Here is a 27,350-nt window from a genome sequence, read left to right on the forward strand (position 1 = left end):
TGGGTCAAGTCGCTTTGAGGAACTGAGACTAGAGTCACCCAGACTTCTAACACTGTCCAGTGACCTTTCCTTTTTTTTATAAATAAGGAGTTCTGATTTCCCTGGGAGTCATTGCCGAGCATGTATTATGTAAAGTAGATGTGTAGGTTTGGGGTGTGTGGATGTCCATGTGTTGCAGCATCACTTGTTGAAAAGATAATATTTTGTGTATTGAACTGCTTTGACTCTTATATCCAATACTTGTTGACTACGTTTATGTGTAGTCTCTATTCTGTTCCTTTGGTCTATTTGTGTATTTCGCCGACATATTTCTAATCACTGTATTTTTGTAGTAAGTCTGGTATGTGTGTGTGTTTGTGTGATTCTGGGAATTGAACCCAGAGGAATTCTATCTCTGAGCTACACCCCCAGCCCTATTTTTATTTTTGTTTTGAAACAGGTGTCTGACTAATTTGAGTCTCACTACTTACTGAAGCTGTCCTTGAACCTGCGATGTCCCTGTCTCAGCCTCCCAAGTACTAGGATTACAGGTGTGTGTAGCACCACTCCTAGCTTGTAGTAAGTCTTAAAGTCAGGAAATAAGGGACCTAAAACTTTGTTCTTGATATTAGCTCTTAGCTATTCTGGAGTATGTATTAATCAGGATTGAACCCAGCAGCGTTCTATCTCCAAGCTACTTATTACTTATTTTGAAACAGGGTCTTGCTAAGTTGCTGAGATGGGCTGAAATCCTGAAATCCTCCTCTTTTGGCCTCCCAGGTACTGAAATTCCAAGTTTGTGTCCCCTGACTAGCTGTGTCTCTAAATACTAAATTTTGAATATTTCTATCATGATGTTCATTCTTATATGATTTTATGATAACATGGGTTTAAAAGGAAAAAGGAAGAGAGAATAAAAATGGGCAGTCAGTGTACTGTAGGTATGTTTAGAATTTGTCAGGGATTGTTAATAAGAATGATGGTTGTGGTACCTGTTACACTTTATCTCTTTCATCTTCAGTCCAGGAGGAGACTAAGTAATAATTGATTTGCGTATATATGTTGGGGAGTGAGGACTTGGGATTGAACATGGACATTCTCATTCTGAGCTACACCTCAGATTTTTTTTTTTTTTTAGATTTTGTTTTAAAACAGGGTCTCACTAAGTTCTGGGAACCTTAAGAAAATGCCAAATCAAAGACTTGGAAATTAAACCAGAGACCTCGAAGCTCCTTGAAGAGGGCATAGGTCCAACACTGCACCACATAGGCACAGATAAACACTTTCTCAACAAGACCCCAAAGGCACAACAAATTAAAAGGCGAATCAATACATGGGATTGCATGAAACTGAAGAGCTTCTGTTCAGCAAAGGAAACTGTCAAGACCCTCAATCGAGAGCCAACAGAATGGGAGAAGATTTCTGCCACCTACACCTCTGTTAGAGGACTAATATCTAGAATATACAGAGAACTCAGGAAACTCAACACTAAGAAGATAAAGCATCCAATAAAAAAATGGGCAAGCAAACTAAAGAGACACTTTACAAAAGAAGAAATTCAAATGCCAAATAAATGCATGAAAAAATGCTCAACATCACTGGCAATCAGAGAGATGCAAATCAAAACTACCCTGAGATTTCACCTAACTCCAACTAGAATGGCCATCATTCAAAACACAAACAACAACAGATGCTGGCGAGGAGGTGGAGAAGTGGGAACTCTAAGACATTGTTGGTGGGATTGCAAATTAGTGCAACCACTTTGGAGAACAGTATGGAGAATCCTCAGAAGAATGGGAACAAACCTACCATTTGATCCAGCAATACCACTGTTGGGTATCTACCCAAAAGAAAAGAAACCAAACTACCAAACCAATGCATGTGTATCCATGTTCATAGCTGCACAATTTACCATAGCCACACTATGGAACCAGCCAAGATGTCCATCAACAGGTGAATGGATTACAAAACTGTGGGATATGTACACAATGGAATTTTACTCAGCCATTAAAAAAAACCTCAATTAAATCATTTTCAGTGAAATGGATGGAACTGGAGGACATTATGTTAAACAAGATTAGTCAGTCACAAAAAATAAGAAATCGGATGCTTTCCCTAATATGTGAAAGCTAAGGAGAAATGGGTCATAGGAGGAACTCTAGATGAAAAAGGAAATCCTATAGAGCAAATAAGAGGGGAGAAGGAAATTCTCTAAAACACACAATGTACTTAAACATATCGAAGTTGACCACTAAACCAAGCAAGGGAAGGAGGGACGGGGAGGGAATGGGGTGGGAATTGGGTAGGGGCTAAATGGGTGATGTGTCCACACAAGATTTTTTTTTACCCCAATATGATGTATGAATATAATGAACCAATAAAAAATGAAAAGAAATTTCCAACGTTGGTCTTGAACTCACGGCCCTCCTGTCTCAGCCTTTCAACTATTTTTTTTTTTTTTTTTGGTGGTACTGGGGTTCCTGGAAGCCCTTCTGTCTCCGGGCTACACTCCCAGACCTATTTTTACATTTTTATTTGGAAACAGGGTCTCTTAAGCCAGCGCACGCGGCTGGCTTCGAACCTGCACGATCCTCCTGTCTCTGCCTCCCAAGTGCGGGGATTACAAGTGTGCACCACCACGCCCAACCTTTGTCTTCTATTTTAATTTCATCATGGTTGCACTAAATCAAGTGTAAAGTTTTGATAAAGTCTAAACGTTATAACTCATGGTTCAAATACTAATTCACTTTGGTAGGCTGGCTGAGAGCTAAGACCATCTTGTTTCCTTTTTTATACCTTCTTTCTTAGTAATTTATTTACTGGTCATTTAATTGGTAGATTTTTTTACTAAATTACTTGTTCTGACAAACTTTTATTGAGCACATATATATATATACTCTGTGTTTATATAACGATGGTGCATACAGTGTGATTTCTTTATATTCACTTGGTATACAGTAAGACACTTATATTAGCATACTCAAATTATGACAAGAGCTCCCATCAAGTATGGAATTAAGACAAGAAAAATCTCAAAGTATGGAATTATAAGAGTTTCCATAAAGTATGGGAACAAATATACAACAGCGTTGGGTAAAAAGGGCTAAGATTAACACTGTCCTTGGAGTAGAGGGAATTCTTAGATGGTTACCAAATGGGTTAGATACAAATTGAGTCATTTGAAAGCAAAAAAAAAAAAAAAAAAAGAATAGAGTTATTTAGATGTGTGTGTGTGTGTGTGTGTGTGTGTGTGTGTGTGTGGTACTGGGGTTCCTGGAAGCCCCTTTACCTCCAGGCTACACTCCCAGAACTATTGTTTATATTTTTTTTATTTGGAAACAGGGTCTCTTAAGCCAGCGAGGCTGGCTTCGAACCAGCGCGATCCTCCTGACTCCGCCTCCCAAGCATGGGGATTACAAGCGTGTGCCACGTAGGCTCTAGATAATAAATTTCAGTGTTAAACTCTTATTGCTTTGGTCTCATGGGAAAGACAATGCCAGGGCCAATATAGATGATTTCTATAGCTCCTTTACAATGAGGAGAATTTATTATTGTAATATCTACTTTGGCGTGAATACTAAACAAAGCATAGGATGATGCTTTAATTTTTCAATATAGATGAGAAAACGGCGTTACAGATTTACCCAATACCGAGCTGATGTAGAGGCAGTGTTGAGGTGGACCAAATATTGGAATGATTTGTCATGTAAAGATACAAGGTTCTATTCTAAGTGCATCCGCATTAATGTGGATCTACCTGGGTTCTTTTCAACATGGCGAAACTAGGAGGTATTTGGAATGATTACATAGCGCAAATCTTTTTTCACTTTATTCACTAGAGGAAGTCTGGATAGCAGTACATTTTGCCAAAAAAAAAAAATGCTCCTTTTTAAATTCTGTATAGCTTTTGTGTGTGCAGTGAGCATTTGACTAGCTCAGCTGATGCGGGTCTCAAGACTAAGCCGATGAAGACTAAGCCTATACCAATGGCATTGTCTTTGACATTTGACACCACAGCTACCAGAGAATGAGCCAGTTGCAGTCTTGAGGAGTCAGAAACCAGGCAGCAAAGAATGTTCATGGAGGCCTCATAGCTTTTCAGCTCTCCTTCCCAAGTCCCAGCTGAATTTTGTTTCTGTGCCGTGTATGGTTTGCAAGGACTTCATAAGTTTCAGAAGTGTGTGTGAAAGAATTATAGATTGTGTATGGTTACTGAATTCATAAGAACCGCTGTTAGCAAATGCCAGTCCAGTTGCAGTCAAGAGTTTTCCTGCTGGGAACCAGCTTTGCCAAGCATGTGGTCCCATTTGGACATCTCATGGTTCTGAGAATGGCAACTGGTACCTTGATCTATAAAACCCTGCTGTGTGGACTGGGCATCAGGAAGGACACTGGAAAGGGGACCCTTGTCAACCTGTGTTACTTCCAAAGCTTGGACACATTCCTCTTGGAAATGAGCATATTTATTTTGTTAAAATACTATAATATTTATCATTTGAAATTTTATTATAAAAGGGCTTTCCCCTTTCGGGGAAAATTTTTGGGAAAATCGAATCTGTCTCCTTTAGAAAAACTCGGTAAAAGGCAGCAGGTGGATGGAATTAGTGTAACAGACTAGTTGGAAAGCCTTTAATCCCTGAAGACAGTACAGACTGAGTTCTTTTGTCAGTTTTCTTGGGACCCGTGGCATGTAATACTTCCTGGGTATGATTCTACATTTGGGAAATGGATTTTTCTGCCATCTTGTAATTGTGATGAGAATTTCTCCTGTGATTGTTAAGTGAACCTGGGAACCGGAGACCTGGATTCAAAACGCTGTCCCTAGCAGAAACAAAGCCCTTTATATACACTCAGTCCTTCAGCTCATGCCTCAGCAAAACTGAAATAACAATAGTAACTGACTTCATAAGGCTGTCGTGCAACATAAATACCATTAAGCTTATACAACTCTTAATACAAAGCCTTTTAATTTTTGGCATACAGTATGAGCCAGTGCTGTAAAGTTTAGTATTGTACAGAGCTTTGTCAATTCTGTAGCCTCAATGCCATGTGATTGTGTTTGGAGAAAGGTTTTGTGAGGCCCAAAATGATGTCTTCGAGTTAATCCTCAGAGTGTCCACCATTGATTACTTCCTATCTTCTTATATATAAAAAAACCAGATAAGGGGAAATGGTTGAGAAATACACTGCCCTGTGGGGCTGAGCAGCCCTATTAAAAGGCTTTTATCACCATGGCCAGACGTGCAGGTCAGGGGGATGTGTATGTTTCTAGGGATTTTAGCTTGGCAGGCACCATCCACGGTCTCTAAATTGACTTTGAAAAGGAAACATAGGGTCCATCCTTTCTGTGCTGGCGAGGTGGTAGCAAGCGGCCCTCTTTAGCACTCGCAAATTTCCTTAAGCGCTTTCCCTTCTTCAGGCAGGTGAGATAATTGACGAGGTGCCCTCGCGCCATGTGCCCAGGTATTTCCAAAGCAAGGTTGAAGCGCTGGCCAGAAAATTGGATTTAAAATATCTTTTGGGAAAGAGAACAAGGCAGAAGTCTCGAGTTCCTTTTTACTTGAAACCTCAGCATTGTGTTCTACGTAAATCGAATTCACTTTTGCTTTTGTCGGTGCTAAGGCAGGTATTTTGTGGGACTTTGTGATCAAATTGAAAATATTTCATAAGATCTCCTTGCGTGCTTCATCGGTCTCCTGTCTCATTAGTGAAGCCAGTTGTACCTGAAGTGTTAGAGACGGGAGACGTCAATCAAGGGCAACTTTTGTTTTTCTTTGTCATAAGAACTGATGGATGGGATGGTACTGATTAATCTGTTTCTATGGTCATTCATTTGCAGCCAGCCAATTTCTTTTGTGAAGCTTCATGAGATTCCTTTTATTGAAGTTTCTCTACGAAGACAGGGTATTTTTGTGTATGGAATGATGGGATGTGTGCGTATACGTGTGTGCGCGCATGCATGTATCTGGTACTGGGGTATTCCTCAAGCTATTCCCTCAGACATATTTCATTTTTATTTTGAAAAAGGGTATCTTTAGGTGACTGAGAGTCTTCCTAAGTTGCCGAGGCTGGTCTCAAACCTGCCATCCTCCCAGCTCAGCCTCCCAAGTACTGGGATTATAGATTGTGCCACCACCCCTGGCTGTCAGGGGTATTATATAAATTGTGCTAGGCTAGTAGTAAATTTCAGATCAGCAGGCACCAGCGTTAACCCGAGAGCTGGTTATAAACACTGAATTTCAGGCCTGACCTCTGCAAGTCAGAAGTCCAAAATATATCTCGGTAGTTTAAAATCAAGATATTAAGAGTGGGTTGCACCTTTTTTTCTAGACTCTAGAGACTGCCATATTGCCTTCCATTACAGATTTCTTGCATCTTCAAAGCCAAGAGTGTAGTTGATTGTTCTGTCTCTCTCTCTCTCTCTCCTTTCACTTACAATACCTTGCCATTGCTGTGAACCCACAAAGCCATCCTGAAAAATCTCCCCATATCAAGGTCAGTTAATTAGCAATATTATTTCTATCTACAAACTAAATTTTCCTTTGCTTGCAAGGTAATCTGTGCCCGGGTTCTGTGGAGTGGGTCTTGGGTACCATTGGGATACCATTCTGCCAACAGCAAATAGGCTCTGTGTCTTAGCGCATTTGGCAACACGATTAATTAAGAATGTCCCTTTCCTACAGGGCTTCTCTAAATATTTACCATGTTCAAGTAACATTATAAAATACCCAAAATAAGAGTCGGCTGTAGTGGTGCATGCCTACCATCCCGGTACTTGGGAGGTTGGTAAGAGGATTGCAGATTAGATGCCAGCCTCAGCCACTTAGTAAGATTGTGTATAAAAAGGGCCACAGGTATAGCTTTGGGAGATAGAATGCCTCCGGGTCCAATCTCCAGTAACAAAAATTAAAAAGAAAATACCAAAAAATGAGATATACCATGGAACTTCCCCCAAATTTGTTTGATCACAGGATTCTTTTCCCAACTCCTCAGAAAACAAAGTTCAGTTAGGAGGCGGGTCTAGAGGAATTGGCATCTTCCCCTTGCTGCGGTATCAAGTTCAGCTCATGGACCACAGCGCCCTGGGCTTGTGTTTTTAGAACTGAGTTTTATCGAAGGTCCTAATCTCATGCCACTGTAATTGCAGGCAGATTTCTTCACTCCTGTATTCCAATTCCCTTAGGTCTATAAGTCCAATTTCATCTGAAAGCTGATTCAACTAATACATTAATCAAACCTATTCAGAAGATTAGGTCTTTTAATTAAAAGTGCTGTCTCTATCTTTAGATAGTGACAGCTCAAATATAACTGGCACAGCACTGTCGATATCTTTCCTGAGAGAGGGACGCCTATTAACCTTGAACCTCCTGCTTCCTACTTACACAGCCTTGATTTTAACCCCTCTAAACGTGAGCGTCTAAGTTTTTAGTCGTTAAGAGTGGTTGCGAAGCGTGATCGTAGAGGCAGACAGCCTGGTTTAGGCAAAGGCTGGTCACTTTTACAGTTCCGTGGACCAGAAAAAGGCATTTGACCTTTGTGAGCTTTGGTATGTACACATCTGAAATGAAGACAAGAGTAGTTTACACATCATAGAATTTTTGTGAATTTAAATTAGATAACACAATCTGGGCGTGGTGGCACTCAACTGTGATCCCAGTATTTGGGAGACTGAGACAGGAGGATCACAGGTTCAAGACCAGCCTCAGCAACTAAGACCCTGTTTCCAAATAAAAATCAAAATGAGCCTGGGGATGTAGTTCAGAGGTAGAATGATGCTGAGTTTAATCCCTAGTACAACCAAAAAAAAAAAAAAAAGGATAATAAATATAAAAAAATTGGTATACACTAAGTATTAAAAGGAGGTATTTATAAGGTTTTAATTGTTTGTATTACCAAAAAACTATAAATACTAAAGTAAATAAAAACAAATGTGCCAACACTATAAAAAGATCAACCCAGCTCCTCATGGGGGTGTTGATTGAATGGGTATGAAAGAATGTTTTTGAAATAAATTTTGAAAACGAAATGAATTACACATGAAAAGTTGCCATCAACTACGAAGCAGGAAGGAGAATTTGGATGAGCATTCGGTCAGATAAAGAACAACTGATTTTCAAACTTTGGAGCGTTATGCCACAGGAATACTTTGAGCAACACGATCAACTTGCGGATTCCACTGGCAGTTGAAAAATTTCACCAAGAATTATTGACAAACACAGACCACTTTATAGTAAGAAAATATGTGGGGTGCCTGGCCTGATACTTGGTGTTGAAATTCTCATAAATCCAATTTTTATATGAAAGCTGATTCAAACAATATATTAATCAAACCAGTTCAGAGGAGTAGATCTCGTCTGTAGCGGGAGCAGCGGCATCGCTGTCTTTCCTGAGAGGGGGGCACCTCATCAGGAATCTTAATGTGTCTCTCCTGCAACCTAATAACTCAATTAAGGTATGATAGAAAAATGAGCTTGGGAGGAATTGAGAGAAACACAATAATCTCCACAGTTTTAATTAGCTAGGTAGAAATCACAATACTCATAATCACAGATCCATGTACTTATAATGCTGATTACCACAGAAGCAGAGTATTCAAACTGAGGAGTGTGGTAAGAGTGTGTGTGTGTGTGTGTGTGTGTGTGTGTGTGTGTGTGTGTGTGTGTGTGTACATGCTGACACTAATGGTTCAAATGGACCACTTTGAGAATTAGAAAAACTATCACATAATTAACAGGATGGGATGTCACCTGCTTTGAACAGGGAGGTCTAGTTTGGGGAAATTAAGAGCAAATGAATTTTCAAATAATTGAAACCCTTCTGTCTTACAATCTAAATTGAATCAGTACATAGGGAGCACCGGCCAGGACTTGTATGGCTAGCATCTTTTTGACTCGGGTCCTGGCCAAATCAGGGCTCTGGCTCTATCCTGTTTATTATGAGAAAATTAATATTTCTTACATAGGTAAACCTAGTTTGGGTTTAACTTAATAGCTGGTCTCGGGCAGATCACTCTGAACCTTCCTACAGCGGTGCACTCCTGTAATCCCAGCACTTAGGAGACTGAGAGCGGAAGATCGTAGGTTTGTGGCCAGCCTCCGCAACGTAGATCCTGTTCCAAATAAAAAATAGGACTGAGGGTGTATCTCTGAGGAGGAATGCCTCTGGGATCAATTCCTAGTACCACAAAAATATTTAGCAAGTAACTTTAGATGTGGATGATGTACATTCTTTTGTGTTAATTCACATTTTCAAACATGGTAGCATCACAGAGGTGATCCAGGCCTCTAATTAAAACACGTGAATCAAAGTACCAAATAGATTCCCCTCTTGGGAAGGAACATTTCCAGGCTAGCTCAGAACTCACATAATCTTTAAGGTGATTTCTTGGTGTAACCTAAATTCATATCCCATCATCACTGTTATAAGGCTGTGTACTTTTTCTTTACTATTTTGTAGTAAACATTTAACATCCAGTCGATTAGGCAGCGGTTCTGTGTGATCGAATTTCAAGATGTGATTCAGCATTTGCTAGGCCTACTAGTAAACTAGTTCATGTGATTTCTGACCTACTGTACTCTGGATAGAAATTGTGTGATGTCTAGAAATATTAATTTTCCCACACTTCTGGGTGCTGCTCAGATACTGTACTGGAAGTCTGCTTGTCAGGAGCAATTGATTTGCAGACCCAGCTTCTTCAAAAGCATTGGTTTCTTTTTGAGGCATGGGGTGTAGCCTTTTATTTCATTTACTAAGTGTCTATAACCCTTTGGATACTCAGTGACAAAGGAGGACATAATGATATATTGTCAATTTCTTAAAAATAATTTGTTTAGCCACGCGTGGTGGTGCATGTTTGTAATCCCTGCTCTTGGGAGGCTGAGACAGGAGGATCACACAGGTTCGAAGCCAGCCTCAGCTGCTTAGTGAGGCTCTCAGCAACTTAGTGAGACCCTGTTTCCAAATTTAAAAAATAGGTCTGGGAGTATAGCCCGGAGGTTGAAAGCCCCTGGGATCCATTCCAAATTTAAAAAATAGGTCTGGGAGTATATCCCGGAGGTAGAAAGCCCCTGGGTTCCACTCCCAGTATCACAAAAAAATGTAAAAAAAATATATATTTTGTTTATAACCCAAAATATAAAGTTTTAAAACCTGATCATGCTTTATATAAGTCTCTTTCTAGAATTTGAGGCTATTTTTATGCGTGCACATTTCTTCTGCTTTTTTCCAAGACTTGTTGCCAATAGCAGACAGATCAAATTGATATGGAGATCATTAAAGGTGTGATTTTATTTCTCTGTAAACTCTATGAATGAAAAAGTATTAGAGAAACACAATTCAAAAAATGAGCATGCCACAAAAGACAAGTATGCTTCCATATACCAGAAGAAAATAATGGTGCCTTGGTTTGATGTGGACAGCATTTTTTAGAATGGGCCAGGGCTTCCTCAGGTGCATTTTTGGTAAGTCATTTGGGAAATGCCCCAATTCCTCAACCAGCATGATGGATCCCGTGAACATAGGTAGTGAAGAAGGCTGGTGCTCCAGATTAATCCTGTCGGTACGCTTGCATCTATTTTGCAGGCCAGGAAACTAATTGACTGCAGGGTATTCCCTCGGACTCCCAAGCGTGACCCCAGCACCTAAACATTGGGTTTCTAAGCCTGAAGGTTGCATTCAGGTTTTGACTTCTTGGGGGAATCCTCTACAGACAAACAGGATAGGCCCGATTGCTCCCAAGATTGACCAACACGTTGGAAGGTGGAGGAGTGTGCTTCAGATGTCTTGACCTCTCGACTCCATGTGGGAAATTCAATAAGCTCTGGCCTGCACCATCCACAGATCAATAGAACTCCTGGCACGTGGGAAACGTGTGCAAAACTCTGCTTTGGTCACGAATGAATACCACGTTGTTAACTCGTGTTTTCATTGACCTGTTTGGTTAAGAAAAGCATCTGCTCACAAAGAGCCTTCACCGTATGAAGCTTCTCGTGGGGGAGGGCAAGGAGTCCCTCTGCACTCTGTGAACAAAGATGGGGATAGCACGTTTCTAAAACCACATGAGGAATTTCATTATTTCCAGTTCTCTGGTTCGAGACATATACACTGATAAAAAGCAAGGTTCCTTTCACAGTGATACATGCCCAAGTTCTCTTAAAATGGCTACTACTGATACAGGCAGTCTTCCAAGTCTTTACAGGTACAGTACTGACCGATCTAAGCAGAGACATTAGCATAATGAGAGGAGAGAAGAAAGCCACAGGATAAAGATGCCAGGGATCGTGGAATTCTTATAACCCAGGCTCATTCATCTGTCAGCACACAAGTCACTAATCCAATGACAGCCAGTCACGTTACGTAATTCTAATTTGGACACTTAAAGCAGGCAACTTTTGCCCAATTTGCTCATAAAACCGGGTGATAGTAACTTTTTACTTTCCTGCTAAGTTAAATTCTGTGTATTTAAACATCTGATCAACTACACAGAGCAAGCCTAGAGATCAGAGTTGAGTCACTTTTCTCCTTTAAAGATATTCAAAGGGAGAGAGTTATTTGGTGAGGTTGAGCTAAAACAGCTGGCACTGGTTCATTAACTGAAGACACTATTATAAAGAATTGCCAAAACTGTTCACCATCCAGGAAAGTTTGAAAAGAAAATGTGTGCGTTCATGTGTATGTATGTATTTGGATACCAGGGAGTGAACCCAGGGTTCTATACTACTGAGTACCTGGCTCTTTTTATTTTAATTCGATTTGAGATCAAGTTTCACTAACTTTTTCAGGCTGTCTCCAAACTAACAATCCTCCTGTCTCATCTTCTCAAGTCTCTAGAATTCTTGGTATGCGTGCCCAGCCGACGTCTGGCAAGACCAGGCAGGAGTTAGACACATTCTACCTTTTCTGTTGACATTGAGAGGAACATGATAGAGGAAAGAGGAAGGGACAAGAGAAGGAAATTCAACACAATTCTTAAGAGATGGTAAGGGAAGAGCTGTGGACTGAGGATTTCCATTCTTTTTCTTTGTACTATTGCGTTTGGCTAGGTAGTGTTGCACAAGTCAAAGATCTAAGCTCGAGTCACCTCCTGTATCAAATAGACCAGTAACCCCGACGTTGACAAGACTGGTAGCACTTGGTGGTATTGAAATAGGAATGAAGGGAAGGCTGGGGCTGTCACTCAGTGGTAAGAGTCTCTGCTTGCCAGACACCCCTTGGTACAATCCCTACCACTACAAAGTCACTTACAAATAAAAATGAAGGCATTAGCCGGGCGTGGTGGCGCACGCTTGTAATCCCCGTGCTCCGGAGGCTGAGACAGGAGGATCGCACAGATTTGAAGCCAGCCTCAGCTACTTAGTGAGGCTCTCAGCAACTTAGTGAGACCCTGTTTTCAAATAAAATATAGGTCTGGGAGTATAGCCCGAGGGTAGAAAGCCTCTGGGTTCCACCCCCAGTACCACCAAAAAAAGAAGGCATTATAGAAAAATCCTTATTATGGGGGTCAGTTAAGACATGATGTTACTGGAGAAAAGTGGGAAGAATGGCATAAGCTACTCATTTATTCTGTCATGGTAAGGAGGGCAGACACTGATACGTTTTATAGTAAAGTACTGTGATAAATGTAGACAAAGATTATTAGAAAACTCACGAAGAAACTATAGATGAGCAGAAGAGGCGACCCCTAAAGAGGGATGAGAGGGAGTAAGATGGAAATTCCCTAGTGTACATGATGTGCAATCACAAACATATCAGATTCAGTCACTAAGCCAAACATGAGAAGGAGGGATGGGGAGGGAGCTGGGGAAGGGCTAGCTGAATGATGTGTGCACGTATGACTACAATGCACCAGTAAATTTTTTTTAAAAAGACTTGGAAAAGTATAACACTGGAAACATTTAAGACAGGGATGTTTTCAGTAAAGAGCAATAAGCATTTTTTTTAATTTTTGGGGGGGATCTGGGGATGGAACCCAGGGGCATTTGACCTCTGAGCTACATCCCCTCCCCTTTTTTTTTTTATTCTTTATTTTGAAACCAGGTCTCACTGAGTTGCAGAGGGCCTCACTAAGTAGCTGAGGCTGTCCACAAACTGCGATCCTCCAGGTCTCAGCCTCCCGAATGCTGGGATTACAAGCGTGCGCCACCATGACCAGCAATAAACATTTTTTTTAAAAAAAAATTCACAAAGAGTGGATATTTAGAACCATTGCCCCAGAAATGTAATGTAAGTCGTTTTCTTTATATGCTTGCCCTAATATCCCACTAAATTTTAGGTTCTCTGGGTGGATTTCCAGATAGATGAGATGCCGTGTTATTCCCTAATTTTTCTTTCTTTTTTTTTTCATCTCTTTATTCTTTCATCTAAGGAAGCAAGGGGGTAATTAGGATACTAAAGAGACTTTAGCCAGTGAGGGGAAACTCTAGTGGAGCAATGGAGGTGGTGTGGGGAAGGAGGAGGGAGAGTTATTTATTTTTTTTATTTATTTATTTTTGGTGGTACTGGGGTTCCTGGAAACCCTTCTACCTTCGGGCTACACTCCCAGACACCTATTTGTATAGTTTTTTTATTTGGAAACAAGTCTCTTAAGCCAGCGTGGCTGGCTTCGAACCTGCGCGATCTCCTGTCTCCACCTCCCAAGCGTGGGGATGACAAGCATGCGCCACCACGCCCGGCTTATTCCCTAATTTTTAAGACTAAAATGAATTAAAATTTTACCTGCTTTACTCCCCCTCACACAGCTAAGAGAAAGCATTGGAGACAAAGTCGTTTGTGCACGCCGTCTGCATTTTAGCATCCTAAACGTGCCTCTCTTTTTCTGTCCAAAGACACATAGTAGGGCCCATTCACACAAGAGCTTCCTGGAGACAAGTGACAATTGGTCCCAACTGCCACTGGTCCTGGAGCTACAGGAAGGTCCAGTAAGAGTTAAAAAAAAAAAATAATCAGCCAATTTCCTAGTTCTTGTTCAGGGAAGGAACAGCTTGCCTTCCTAAGGCTTCCTGAATGGGATTGCATTCTTCATTAACCCGCTCACGACCCGCCCGGGTACCAGCTGTTGAGATCTCCGCGTTCCCTACCGGGAATTTGGTGGTAAGGGAAGCTCAGAGCGTTTTCAGAGGCCATCACAGTATGGAAAGGAGGAATTAAAGAAAAAGAGTAAGGCTGTCTTATTAGTCAGCAGTCCCCTGAGCACGAACAGAGTGTTTTTGTCTTTTCGCCAGTTTCAACATCTGCAGTCTGAAACGTGCCAGCCGCTTTGTATTTTTTTTTTTTTAATGAATGATGGGCAGAATCATTGAGTGTAAGAGTGGCCGAGAAAGGAACTCAGCAGCAGAAGGGCAAAACCTGAAGCGGTGCCCATGCGGGAATGCAGTATGGACGCGTTCTTTCAGCCTGAGCCCTGATCTTGACCTGGCTGCAGCTCCTTACTGGGCTGGTTCTCTCATTGCAAAGTGGGAATATTCTGCTGCTTGACCTTTGGCCCGTAGGTCAGCTGAATATGTGCACCTCTGTCCCAGAGTGTTTTAAGCCTCTACTATATCTCCGGAGTATGATCCAGTTGCTTCTCAGGCCAAGTGATGTGACTGAAATTCCCGAGCACATTTAGCAGAGACTCTCTGTCTGACATTATTTGCCTGGAAGATACGGTGGCCTAACTCCCTATTAGCATGTTTAGGTTGTGCCCGCGTTCTGCTCTGAATGAGAGACGGGACCCTCCACTGCGCGACAGGGTCAAGAAGTGTCTTATTCATGTACACCGTCTCTTGTCATTTGTTTCACAGTCTGGTGCCATCCAATGCCGCCCCATCCCCACCTGTCTAAACCACTGATTGTCATTCTCCTTGGTGCAGCCCAACCCAGCTCTCCCCAGAATTCCGTCTATACCTTAGCTGCTGAGGATTTTCCCAGGATATTCATCCGTCCTTGTTTTCTCTTCTTCCTCTCCATTTTTAATCCAGAATGGGATATGGATTCTACAGGTAATAGCTAAGAAAAAGAACCCTGAACTAATGTTTCCTAACACATGTGCTTAGCTCACTTTTCTCCCCACTCCAGGTTCTATGTCCTCCTCCTAACAATTCTGTCCAAAAATCCACACAGGTGCCCCCTTCCTCTTCCTCAGCGTCTGGATTGCAGTGGAGATGGCTTGGGTTCCCTTTTGCTTTGCGAATGTCTTGACTTATTTTTTACATTTAGTAACTTTCTCTCCCTTCTGTACTGAGCTGGGGATTCTTTAAAGGGTGGAAGCATCATTTAAGTCTGTTTAATTGCAAGTTGAAGAAGAAAACTCTCGTGATCTCGTAAAGAATGGCAGCGCCTTTCTCCCCATATCAGCGAGTAGCTGGTTGATGACTCCATTTCTGCTGCTCAGTGGCACATGAAGTCAGGGACTCTTATTCCATTTACTTTTTTTGGTTTACTTATCTTGAAATATTGGTTTTTGATCCTTTTGATTATGGCTTCGTGGTGTCAAGAGGACAGTAATTGCCACAGGTATGATAATACACACAAGGCTGGAAGGAATGTTGTGCCAGCCCCTGCCCACTCCCACCCCAAGAGCAAAACCTTTTTCTGTATTACTTCTGAAAATGTGTGCGTGCTTTATGGGTCATTCTCCCTTGAAGGGAAGGTCAAGAGAGGCTAGGAGAACAGGGCAGATCCCTTTGGCTATGATCAGTCGCTTAGCACCGAAAACTTTGCCACCCAAATCAAAATTAAGAATCTGTTGGCAAAGGTGGGGCAGGGAATGGAGGTCAGACAGACTTATCCATAATGACCTTGACATTCCCAATGTCACTCTTTGTTCTAAGTAGCCTTCCTTCCACAGATAGGAAACAGCCCATCTAGGCTTAAATTTCTTCCACGGAAATTTTGATTCTTCTAATAAGATATCATGTCCGTTTTTACTCCATGCATTTATTTTCACTTTGTCAACTCGTGAGGTATCCAAGGACAAGGGTATAATTTTATCACTCATCAGGAAGTTCTAGAAGACAATTTTTGTGCTGCACTGCAGTTAGGTGTGTGATTTGGGGTGCATTAGTTAACTTGGAGATGCCTGTTTTCTCTTGCCTCATGGGGTAGGAGGACTTTTGAACATGCAAGTATATAGAAAACACAGGAGTGGTTTTCTGACATGTAGACTGAACTGGGCGAGACCCGGTACTTCCAATCTGAGTAATATCAATGTTCAACTCTCTGGATATGTTTCCTGGTTATTCTGAGCCTCCTTTTGTTTATACATGGGGTTCATTTAAAAATGCTACAGAACCTTGCAAGCACCAGTCTCAATATTTGCTAAACTGAATTCGCATCTCTAAATAATAGGCCTAATCATTGGGAGAGTGGCATTGGGTAGAAGCTGTTGCAAGACTGAGCTGCGTGTTGGAAATGGTTTTAGAAACAGGCCACTGGAAAAGAATTCAGAATCACTTTAGAGAAGTATTCTATTGGACACAATCTGTGCTCTGACTCCAAGGATTTCACTTTCCCTTACAGATTTCTCTTAACCACAGGCAGACAGAAAACTGACCGGTTTGCAGCACAGGACCAAGAAACGGGTTAATTTGTGGGGCTCAGAATCTTTCCGTTATCTTGGTAGCTTATATCTCAAGTCACTGAAATGGGGCTTTTCAGAGAAAGATTCGGTACGAGGGATGGAGTTATCCTGATGGTGGGAACAGGCCTCTCTGCTGGCAACATCTCTGAGACAGTCCAATTCTAAATGCCCGTACCCCACAGGAGTGGGGATTAATTGATTGCTTTGACTGGCATTGCTATTTGCCAGAATATCAGAATACATTTCTCAGGCACACGAAATTCCTTCAAAAGGTAGATTCTTAACCTCTTGGTGTTATAGGGACCAAGTAGCATCAGACTTGTCTCAGTGGGCAAGCCAAGTTGAATTTACTGAGAGACTCAGTTGGAACAAAACCAGAGTAAGTTTTGCACTTGAAAGGACAACAGCGATGGCGCAAACCTAGAATCTGTTTTTGTGTTTTGGTGTTTTTGCGGGTCTGGGGATGGAACCCAGAAGCATTTGACCTCTGAGCTACCTCCCCTGCCCTATGTTTTATTGTTTATTTGGAAACAAGGTCTTGGTAAGTTGCAGAGACTCACTTAGTAGTTGAGGCTGTCCATGAACCGTGATCCCCCAGTCTCAGCCTCCCAAATGCTGGGATTACAAGCGGCACCACCACACCCGGCTGAATCTTAGTTCTTCAGAGGCTGAGAAAAGAGGAGAAAGGGTTGAGGCCTGTTTCAGCAACATGGAGAAGACCTCAGGCACTTGGGGAGACCCTGTTTCAAAATGCAAAGTGAAAAAGGGCTGGGTGTGTAAGCCTAGAGGTAGAATGCCTCTGGGCTCAATCCCCAGTACCAAAAAAGAAAAACAGAACAAGAGCTCAGGATGCAAATATGATCACATGTACCAAGTTACCAGCGTTATTAAAGGATCGGCCCGCTGATAGCTGTTAGGGGTGTGCCTGTGTGTCAGAGACCACTCCCTTTCGTGTTGGTAGACATGAGGACCCACATTATTTTTCTCAACGAGAAATTTCTGGCATAACATGGCGTGAACTGAAGGATGCAGCTGAAGTCGTCGACGCGCAGTGTAAGTGAATTTCAGAACTCGCCGCCTTCTCTCCTGGACCCGATGTAAACGAGCTGGCTCTCCAGCAGGTACAACTTGAGCGCTCCAAGAACAGACTTCAGAGCATCGTGTGATCTCCCTTCCTTTGTTTCCCAAGTCTCTTTCGCTCTTATATCCTCACTTTATGAACATGTTCATTCCCATTACCATGCTAATAGCCCCTTTCTTTCTCCGTGGAGGTGTGGTGCGCCGCTCACCTGTGGGTAGCTCTCTGAGGAGCGGATGCACCACTCGGCTCTGTAGTGAAGCTCCATGCCTGAGCTCCAGTGTGCTGGACCAGCTCTCAGTCGCACAGTCTGCCCCTCCCTAAAGCCTCTCCAAATGGAGTTCTCTCTCATTTGCTTAATCACTCAGCTGTATTTGAATCCTGATGGGAGGCCGGATTTCCATCCAGAATGATCCCCGTCTGCTGCCGAGAAGGTGTAGTGTAGCCCCTTCTTCTCCCCAGTGGCCTCAGGACAGTTAGCAGCTGGTTTACTTCTTCCTACTACCCAATGCCTTCCAGACTCAGGAATGATGGCACTGAGATTATACCAGCTATTGCCCAAAGAAACCTTTCCAGTTTCTGTCTCTTTGCATCCTCCTGTGCTTTAGAACAGAAGCTAATGGTCCATCCCCTTCCTCCTATCTCCCTATGCTACCAACCTAAGAATGTCCTATAAAATGGTTGACAACAATAACTGTGCCCAGAACCTGTTAGAGCAGAGCTGGCTGTAGCTTATATGTAGGTAGCTATTGGCTACCTGTTGTGGTTCTTAGAGTTTGGTTCCCCAGAGCGCACCATAGCACCACTTGGGACCTACTTAGCACTATTGTCTTGGGTTTCAATGGAGGTGACTTGAAGGAACGCATTAACTCCAACCACAGCATCCGAACCGGAGGGCCAGTGAATTAATCTCCACTTCTACAAAAACCACTATGGTAACCACTAGATATTTGGGGAAATATGTTTTTTTGGTAATGATGATTGAACCCAGAGCCATTCTACCTCTAAACTACCCCCAGAGAGTCTCACTGCTTGCTGAGGTTGTCCTCGAGCCTGCGATCCTCCTGCCTCATCCTCCCAAGTACAGGGATTATAAGTGTGCACCACCACACCTGCTGGGAAGATAATTTTAGGGAATAAAAATGTCCACTTTCTCCTTGGAGTTTCCCATACAGATTATAGCATCTGTCAGTGGATTTTGCAAGCACCAATTCTTAACTGCAGTGTTCTGCTGATATTTTATTCCTCCACATTTATTCAGGAATTGTTCAGCAAGAAGGCTTCCCTCTTATGTATTTATTTCCTCATTCTGGCATTCATCTAGGTCTGTATGAGTGCGTATTTTATTTGGGTGAGAGCTCAGTGTTATTATCATTATTGTGTTCAAAGCTAGCTTTGTTCACTGGAATCTCTCAGGTTAGCTTCTGTGTCTTAGAATGTACAGCGAGCGTGCGTGCACACACACACACACACACACACACACACACACACACAGAGTTATTCTGTCTCTCCATATAGTTATCGCTTCTTCATACTGACCAGTGTTCCAGGTTTATTTTTGCTCTTCTTGGTCTCAGCATCAGCCTTTTTTTCCAAGGAAGAATGGTCTATTTTACTGAAAAAATGTGGTTTCAAAATCAACAACTAGGCACTTAGGGCACTTGTTGTTGTGGGCTTTCAGGTCATGTAGGCCCTCTGAGAGACCATGCTAGGACATATATATGTAACTGTATTTATTTGTGCTCCTTTCTCTCTAAAGTGTGCGTTTGAACTGATTTTCTGACTAGATCTAACACCGCTGGGTTCATTCCAGCTGTATATCCTCTTCCTATGAATAAATGTTCCCCAGCAGTTAGAAGCCCGGCTTCTATTCTGTGCAAATTGGTTTAGTTTATCAGCTCAAGTGGAGAAAGCAGTTTCAGAATTTCTCACCTGTATCCCTGTTAGAAAAAAAAATTCAGTACTGTTCTCTGCCCAGTTCTTCTTGTCTTTAGCCTTGCAGATCCCAGTAAAAACTACGAAGCCCACCCGCTCTCAGAATGTCATCCAGGAAGACATCTCCAGACAGGCTCGTCTGTCATAAAGGCTTTCCATCCCGGGTTCCCCTGATATCCTGGTGGTTAATTTTTTTCTCCGGTACTGGGGATGGAACTCGGCATTCTACCTCCAAGCTGCACCTCTGGTCCTAAATTTTAGTCTTTGTATATATTTTTGAAACAGTCTCACTGAGTTGCAAAGGGCCTCACTAAGTAGCTGAGGCTGTTCACAAACCGCCGTCCTCCAGTCTTCGCCTCGGGAATGCTGGGATTACAAGCGTGCACCACCACGCCCGGCTGGTGGTTACTTTTAATGTACAGACAGTGATGTTCAGTTGACGTGTACTGGACCACGTGAGGATGCGAGGCGTCAAGTCTCTATCACCAAAGTACAGCATCTCTGCGACCCTAAAGTCCTTTGTGTGGTGTTTTGATGCCAGCCCTCGCCCTCTGCGAGCCCTGGCATCCACTGTTCTGTCTCCTACCCCTACGAGCTCGCTTCCCCTGCCATCTAGACAACAGGAGACCTTTTGGGCTGCCTTCTGTCACGTAGCAGAATGCCCTTAGTAATCCATCCAGCTTCCTGTGCTTACCAGCGGTTACTGAGGCTGTTTGTTGAGTAGTGTTCTGTCTTGTGGATGTCCCAGGGTTTGTATATCTGTCAACCTGTTGATTCATGGGTTGTTGCAAGTCCTGGAGATCCTGGAGAAAGTTGCCACAGATACACACATGCACGGTTGTGTACATAGAGCTGTTCGGTTCTCCTGACTAAACTTAGGCTAGGCACTGTCTGCTGTGGTCACTCTGTTTAATGAATAACTTTAAATGCCTCGAAGGCCGGGCGTGGTGGTGCACACTTGTAATCCCTGCGCTTGGGAGGTAGAGACAGGAGGATCGCGCAGGTTCGAAGCCAGCCCTGCGCGCTGGTTCAGGAGACCCTGTTTCCAAATAGAAATGTAAAAATAGGTCTGGGAGTGTAGCCCGGAGGTAGAAGGGCTTCCAGGAACCCCAGTACCACCAAAAAAATAAATAAATAAAAATGCCTGGAAGGATGCATAACTGTTTTCTCTATTTCTTTTTTCTTTCTTTCCCCTTTTCTGTCTGTCTCTGTCTCTATATGTCTCTGTCTCACTCTTCCTTCCTTTGTGTGTCTCTCTCTCTTTCTTTCTTTCTTCCTTTCTTCCTTTCTTTCTTTCTTTCTTTTTTTCAGTACTGGGGATTAAACCAGGAACATTCTACCTTTGAGTTATACCTCCCACACTATTTTATTTTTATTTTGAAACAGGATCTCACTAAATTGTGGAGGGCCTCACTAACTAGTTGAGGCTGGCCATGAACCTCTCATCCTCCTGTCTCAGCCTCCCTAGTACTAGGATTACCGTGTGCACGTATAGCACACGTATAGTGTATAGTGGTATAGCATTGTGCATTCTTACGCAACATGAATAGATGTTCCTCTTTTAAATCATTTTCAGTATTTATTATTATTAATTATTATTATTATTATTATTATTATTATTATTATTTGTTGTTGTTGGTGGTGGTGGTGTAAAGGGGGAAATAATCCATGGGGAATCTGAACACTAGATAATTCACAGAGCAAAAGCCTGAGCTTTAGCATAACAAACGTGTTAAATGCCTTCTCCAACCCACCCTCTTAACCGCCCACTTTCGCCTTCCTCTTCAGAATGAGTCGTACTATAATCCCCCGCACACACTTACACATTTAGAAGTGCGTAGTCCAGAGTGAGGCTTAGCAATACCATGCGCAGTGCAGGAGCTGAGGACTTGGGTGGTGTCCCCTGCCCTCCTGACACACGCGTGTCACCCAGGGAGTGCCGTGGGTTGAGAATCCCCATGCCCCTGTGCCCCGGCTGCCTTCCCCGGCCCCTTGGCTGTCTCTGTGGGCCACGTATTGATGCTCTGCTTTTTTCTCTTGAACAGGTGGGCTCTGCATTGCCCAGTCCGTGAGAATCCCCCAAGAGCGCAGAGACAGGACCATTGACTTTGATAGGATTGTCAAACAACTCCTGGACACCCCCAACTCCAGAGCCGTCGTCATTTTTGCCAACGATGAGGACATAAAGTAAGGATCGCTGGGGGACTCATGACTATGCATGCATGCTGCAGCTTTTGGAGTCAAAAAGATGAGGAGGTTGGTAGACAAAGAGGAAAAAGAGCGCAGGGTCGGAGCTCTATTTTTATTTATTTATTTATTTATTTATTTATTTATTTGCAGGTCTGGGGATGGAACCCAGAGCGTTTGACCTCCAAGCTATACCCCCTGCCCAATTTATTTTTTCATTATTACTTCTTTTGAAACAGGGTCTCACTGAGTTGCGAAGGGCCTCACTAAGTAGCTGAGGCTGGCCGCGAACCGCGATCCTCCGGTCTCAGCCTCCCAAATGCTGGGATGACAAGCGTGCGCCACCACGCCCAGCTGGGTCGGGGCTTTATTACATAGCAGCCAGGTCACACCTGCTTCAAGCTCAGTGTAGAAGTTGAAGTCGACTATGACAGCAACTGCACATTGCTGTTGTGTGTTTTCTATTAGAAAATAAATGTGTTCAGTTATTGGTTTAAAAAGCACTACATTTTATAGGTTAAGAACATACCTGAATATAGCAGACTTTTATTCACAGAATGGTTCCCATTAGGGTAAAAGAAAATGTCTTTTAATCCCAGCTATATTGACAGCACCTTAAACTTGGTGTGTGCAGAACAAAACTCGTGGTGCCTCCATGTTCTCCAATCCGCCTTCCCCTCCAGCCCTTGCTTTGATCCTTGGACTTGAGGATCAGCTTGTCACCCCTGGCTTCCACTGTTTCTGGTTCCTTGGATTTGTAGCCAAGTCACATCGAGCCAACCTTTGAAACATTCCTACAGCATGAAAATGTCCCCTTCCTTTCCTAATCTCTGCCATTCTGCTCTGGAATCTTTATTTTTATCTTTTTATAATGAACAGTAATTACACCTGACCCAAAAGTAAAGAACAAAAATCAGAAACCATCAAAGTATCCAAGCTAAAGAGAAAAACAAGCCACCTGTCTCCTCTCCTCCCTAACAGGTCCTCCTGTCCAGGTGGGACCAGACCCTTGTTACATCATCCTTGAGACACAGTAATTGTGCTGGTGGGGTTTTTGTTGTTGTAGTAGTAGTAGTTGTTGTTGTTGTTGGTTGGTTGGTTTGCTTTGAAACAGGCTCTCATTCTGTTGCTGAGGGCCTCACAAGGTTGCCTCCAACCAGCAATCCTCCTGTCTCAGTCTCCCAAGTCCTGGGATCACAAGCATGCGCTACCATGCCTGGCTTTTTAAAAAATATATAAATATACATATATCATGCATGCCTTGTTCTATACCCTGCGCGTTGTGACTTAGCTTTTTAACACCGAAGACGTGGAATCTTAGCTAGCATCTCTATATCTATTAAGTCTTTGTGTGTGTGTGTGTGGGGGGGGAGTGTAATGGGGATGGAGCTCAGAAGCTTTCTACATCTGAGCTACACTTCCAGATCTATTTTCTATTTTATTTTTAATTTGGAAACAGGGTCTCACCAAGTTGCTGAGTCTCACTAAGTAGCTGGGGCTGGCTTCGAACCTGTGCATCCTCCTGTCTCGGCCTGCCGACTGCTGGGGTTACAAGCGTGCACCAACATGCCTGGCTCTATGCAGTCCTTTTAATAGCTATACAGAATTTCATTTTACTTCTGTACTATATTTTATCTAACTGCCTCTCTGTTGACACTTAGGTTTGACTATAGATTTTCACCACTATAAGTAAGGGTGTAATAAACATTTCCACAAATCTGCATTCAAATATATATATATATATATATATATATATATATATATATATATATATATATACATACACACACACACACACACACACACACATATTAAGGCATTATAAGTATATGAAAACTTATTTTTATCTTGTGAACATTTATAGAGTAGATTCCTAGCTGGGTGTGGTGGTGCACACTTGTAATCTCAGTACTTGGGAGGGTAAGACAGGATCACAGGTTCCCAGCCAGCTTCGGCTACTTAGTGAGGCCCTTAGCAACTTAGTGAAACCCTGTTTCAAAATAAAAGGATAAAACATAGGTCTGGGAGAATGCCCCTGGGTTTCATCTGCCGTACCACAAAAAAAAAAAACCCTAGACTAGAATGTGCTAAGACAAAGATGTGTCCCTTAAAAAAGATGAGAATATTATCTCCCAGACATGCTAGTTGACACTTCATTGATGTCAAATAGCTGGTTTAAATGTTGTAGTTAGAAATCATACGTCATTGAATTAGAAGGTAAATATCTTTTATTGGGTAAAGTCTTGAATTGGAGGGTGGGTATCTTTTACTGGGCGGAGCTCAAGAGCTGGGGTATAGCTCGGTGAAAGAACAATTGTTCAGCACGTGCAAGAATCTGAGCTCCATCCCCAAGACTGGAAACAAAACAATAAAAGAAGGGCCCAGATATTATCTCTGTAGGTCTCGCTCCTCAGACCGATGCAGACTCCAGGGCCATCCATCCACCCTCCCAGTCGGCAGCTATGATCACGCGTGGAGTAGAAAAGTCTTGAACTTGTGCTCATGGACATTTTGCTCTGTAGGTGTGGGTCTGTCTCACCGTGGACTAGCTCTTCCCCCTGACTTGCAGTTTCTTGGGCTCTGTTCGCCCATCCATAGAATGAGAATGAGGAGAGCTAGTCGACTGGCTTGAGGGAAGTCTCTGGGCCACTTTTCTAGTCTCACTTCACCCCACACTTCCTCTCATCCTGTGTCCTGTTATTTCTTCCTCTGCCTGGGTCTTCACATCTTCTCCCCCATGCACCTCCAATGCTCAGACTCCCCCGCTTCATCGTCCCCAGCCAGCACCATGGCTGGATTTCTTGGCATATCATACTTTGGAAAATTCTTCATCCTTATTACATCTCAGTTTAACATCAGTGGTACATTGGTGGACCAGGGGATGGTGAAATTAGCATCTCTGTGCTCCATCTGTGGGTATCATTGGCACAGCCAGGACGCCTCTCTTCACTGATTGGAGACTTTGAAATACCTATATCAGAGACCAGGTGGCAATACCTGCTCAATAAACAAGGCCAGGTAGATTAGTGACTGAAACGCCTCGCCTCGTGCCCAGATCTTAATGGTCTAGATGCAAACTTTTATTTCTGAAGCTGAAGGCAATATAAAACTTCGTCGCATTTTAGCTTTGGAGATGTCATCTCTGCTCACCCTATCCTCTCCCCCTCACCCTCTGGCAGGGTCTTTGCTCCTGGTTTTTTTCTCTCTCCTCTGTGGCACTTTGAATGACCCCAGCATCTGTCTCATGGATGCCCTTCTCAAGGGAAGTGATCCCCAGCGCCTTTGTTTGTATGGTCTTTCTCCTCAGAGTGCTGGCCATGGCTCAATTTGTCCATCGTCAGGAGATTCTGTTTTCACAATATTTCTCTTGGTCCTGTTGATGCTTTGCCATTGCTATGAATACTAGTATTTTTTAGAAGAATTTTATTGGTATGATATGGGAAATTCTGGTGAGATTCAAGGTACTTCAGTTATACATGTGCACAGTGCATCTCTGGAGTGGCTCACTCCGGAGCCCATCTCGCTCCCCCTCTTCCTCCCTGTCCACACCCTGTCAGGATGATGGCAACAGCCTAATGCGTCTTCATCTGTCTTCCTCCTCAAGCCTTTCCTCCAGCCCTCAGCCCTCCTCCATCCTCCTCTGCTGTTCTTCTGGTTTTGTTACTTAGGCTCTTGTAGTGCTTTTTCATTTCTACTTTAGATCGTCTATATATGACCCTCGACTTTCTGAGGCTGGTGGCTCTTCCTCATCACACTGTTCTTATTCCTCCCTCAAAGCCTTCTCCCAGCTTGTCGACACCATGGGTAAGTACATAATACATTGGCAAGGTATGGTCTCACTTAAAACATTTTTTTATTTTATTTTATTACAAATTTTAAAAGTATTCGTTCACTATAATTATACTTAGTAGTAGTTTGTTACATGTCTGTACATGCACATAGAATTTTTATTTTTTAATCTTTGGGGGTACTAGGGATTGACCCCAGGGGTGCTCTATCTCTGACCTACAGCCCCGGTCCTTCCTTTTTGCTTGAAAAGAGGATCTCCCCAAGTTGCTGAGGACCTTGCTAAGTTGTTGAGCAGAACTCCAACATGGGATTTTTCTGTGTTCTTAAACATCTCACAATTCCTTCTCATAGCTAGTTTACACCATTACCGAATATGTCATACATTAGTGAGATACACTCACATCTTTTTAAATTTTTTTAAAATTTTATTTTTATTGGTGCACTGTAGTGAAATTTGTTACACATTTGTACATATAACATATTTTTAAATTGATTGAATTTTTTTTGGTACTGGAAATTGAACCTAGGGACTTTCTACCTCTGAGCTACACCTTCAAGCTGTTTATTTTTTTCTATTTTGAAATGGGGTCTCCCCAAGTAGTTGAGTCTAAGCTGCTAAGGCTGACCTCCAACTTGTGATTCTTCTGCCTAAGCCTCCCAAGGACTAGAATTATAGGAGTGTTCAACCACTCTTATATGTTTTAAAAGTATACAAAATAGCCGGGCGTGGTGGCACACACTTGTAATCCCTGCGCTTGGGAGGCGGAGACAGGAGGGTCGCACAGGTTCGAAGCCAGGCTCGCTGGCTTAAGAGACCCTGTTTCCAAATAAAAAAATATAAAATAGGTCTGGGAGTGTAGCCCGGACATAGAAGGGCTCCATCCTCACTATCCCCCCCCAAAAAAAAGTATACAAAATATATAAAAGAAAAGTTGAGTATAGTGGAACATGCCTGTAATCCCAATACTTTGGGATGCTGAGATACAAGCATCATAGGTTCGAGGACAAAGAAGAAAAACTTTTAGCAACTTAGAGACTCTATTTGTCTCAAAACAAATAAAAACGAAAACTAGGATTGTAGCTCAGAGGTAGCTTGTTTCTAGGTTCAATCCCTAATGCCATGTGAAAGAAAGGAGGGGGGTTGTCTTGTTTGCTCCTCCATGGAGAAAGGAGGGGGGAAAGAGGAAAATCTCTAAAACACACAATGTACTTAAACATATCGAAGTCAACCACTAAGTTGAGCAAGAGAGGGAGGGAAGGGGAGGGAATGGGGTGGGAAATGGGTAGGGGTTAAATCAGTGATGTATGCATGTCTCTACACACAAGTTTTTTACCCCCAATATGATGTATGAATATAATGCACCAATAAAAATTTTAAAAAATTAGAAAGGAGGGAGGGAGCGGGGGAGAAGTGATAGGAAGGAAGGAAGGAAGGAAAGAAAGGAAAAGGAGGAAAAGGAAAAAAATATACATTGCATACAGCTCTGGTGACTCCTGGGCCCTCACACTATTGGGCTGCAGGGAATACGTGTGGCTCTAGTTCTGAATGTAAAACATGTGTGATCCACTCAGTACTCACGCTCCTTTCTTGCCGTGGTTTCTTTGTGTGTTAAACATTATTGTGGCACATGGTCAGGATTGCAATAATAACCCTTGAATCCAGAAAAAAAAGCAAAGTGCATACATGTTTCTTGTCAAGTACCAACTTGAGAGCACACGAGTTTGGAGAATGCAGATACTCATGATGGGATTTTATTTCTCTTGCCGGGAGATTGGCACTGGGGGTAGGAAAATTTGAGACTTCCTGGAACTTTAACTTCAAGT

The 27,350-nt window shown here is 42.6% G+C and overlaps 1 protein-coding gene across 2 annotated transcripts in view; it reads left to right on the forward strand.

Moving 5' to 3' along the window:
- Positions 1 to 27,350, forward strand: part of GRM7 (glutamate metabotropic receptor 7) — a gene marked incomplete at both ends in the record, with an annotated part of 645,729 nt that overhangs the window by 337,722 nt on the left and 280,657 nt on the right. For both annotated transcript variants that reach the window (XM_080718117.1, XM_080718116.1), the window contains one exon: positions 21,596 to 21,737. In XM_080718117.1, coding sequence (XP_080574243.1) covers positions 21,596 to 21,737 — 142 coding nt within the window. The remainder of the gene's footprint in view (positions 1 to 21,595; positions 21,738 to 27,350) is intronic.

The sequence above is a fragment of the Muscardinus avellanarius genome (assembly GCF_963383645.1).
Source record: "Muscardinus avellanarius genome assembly, chromosome: 22".
NCBI lineage: Eukaryota > Metazoa > Chordata > Mammalia > Rodentia > Gliridae > Muscardinus > Muscardinus avellanarius.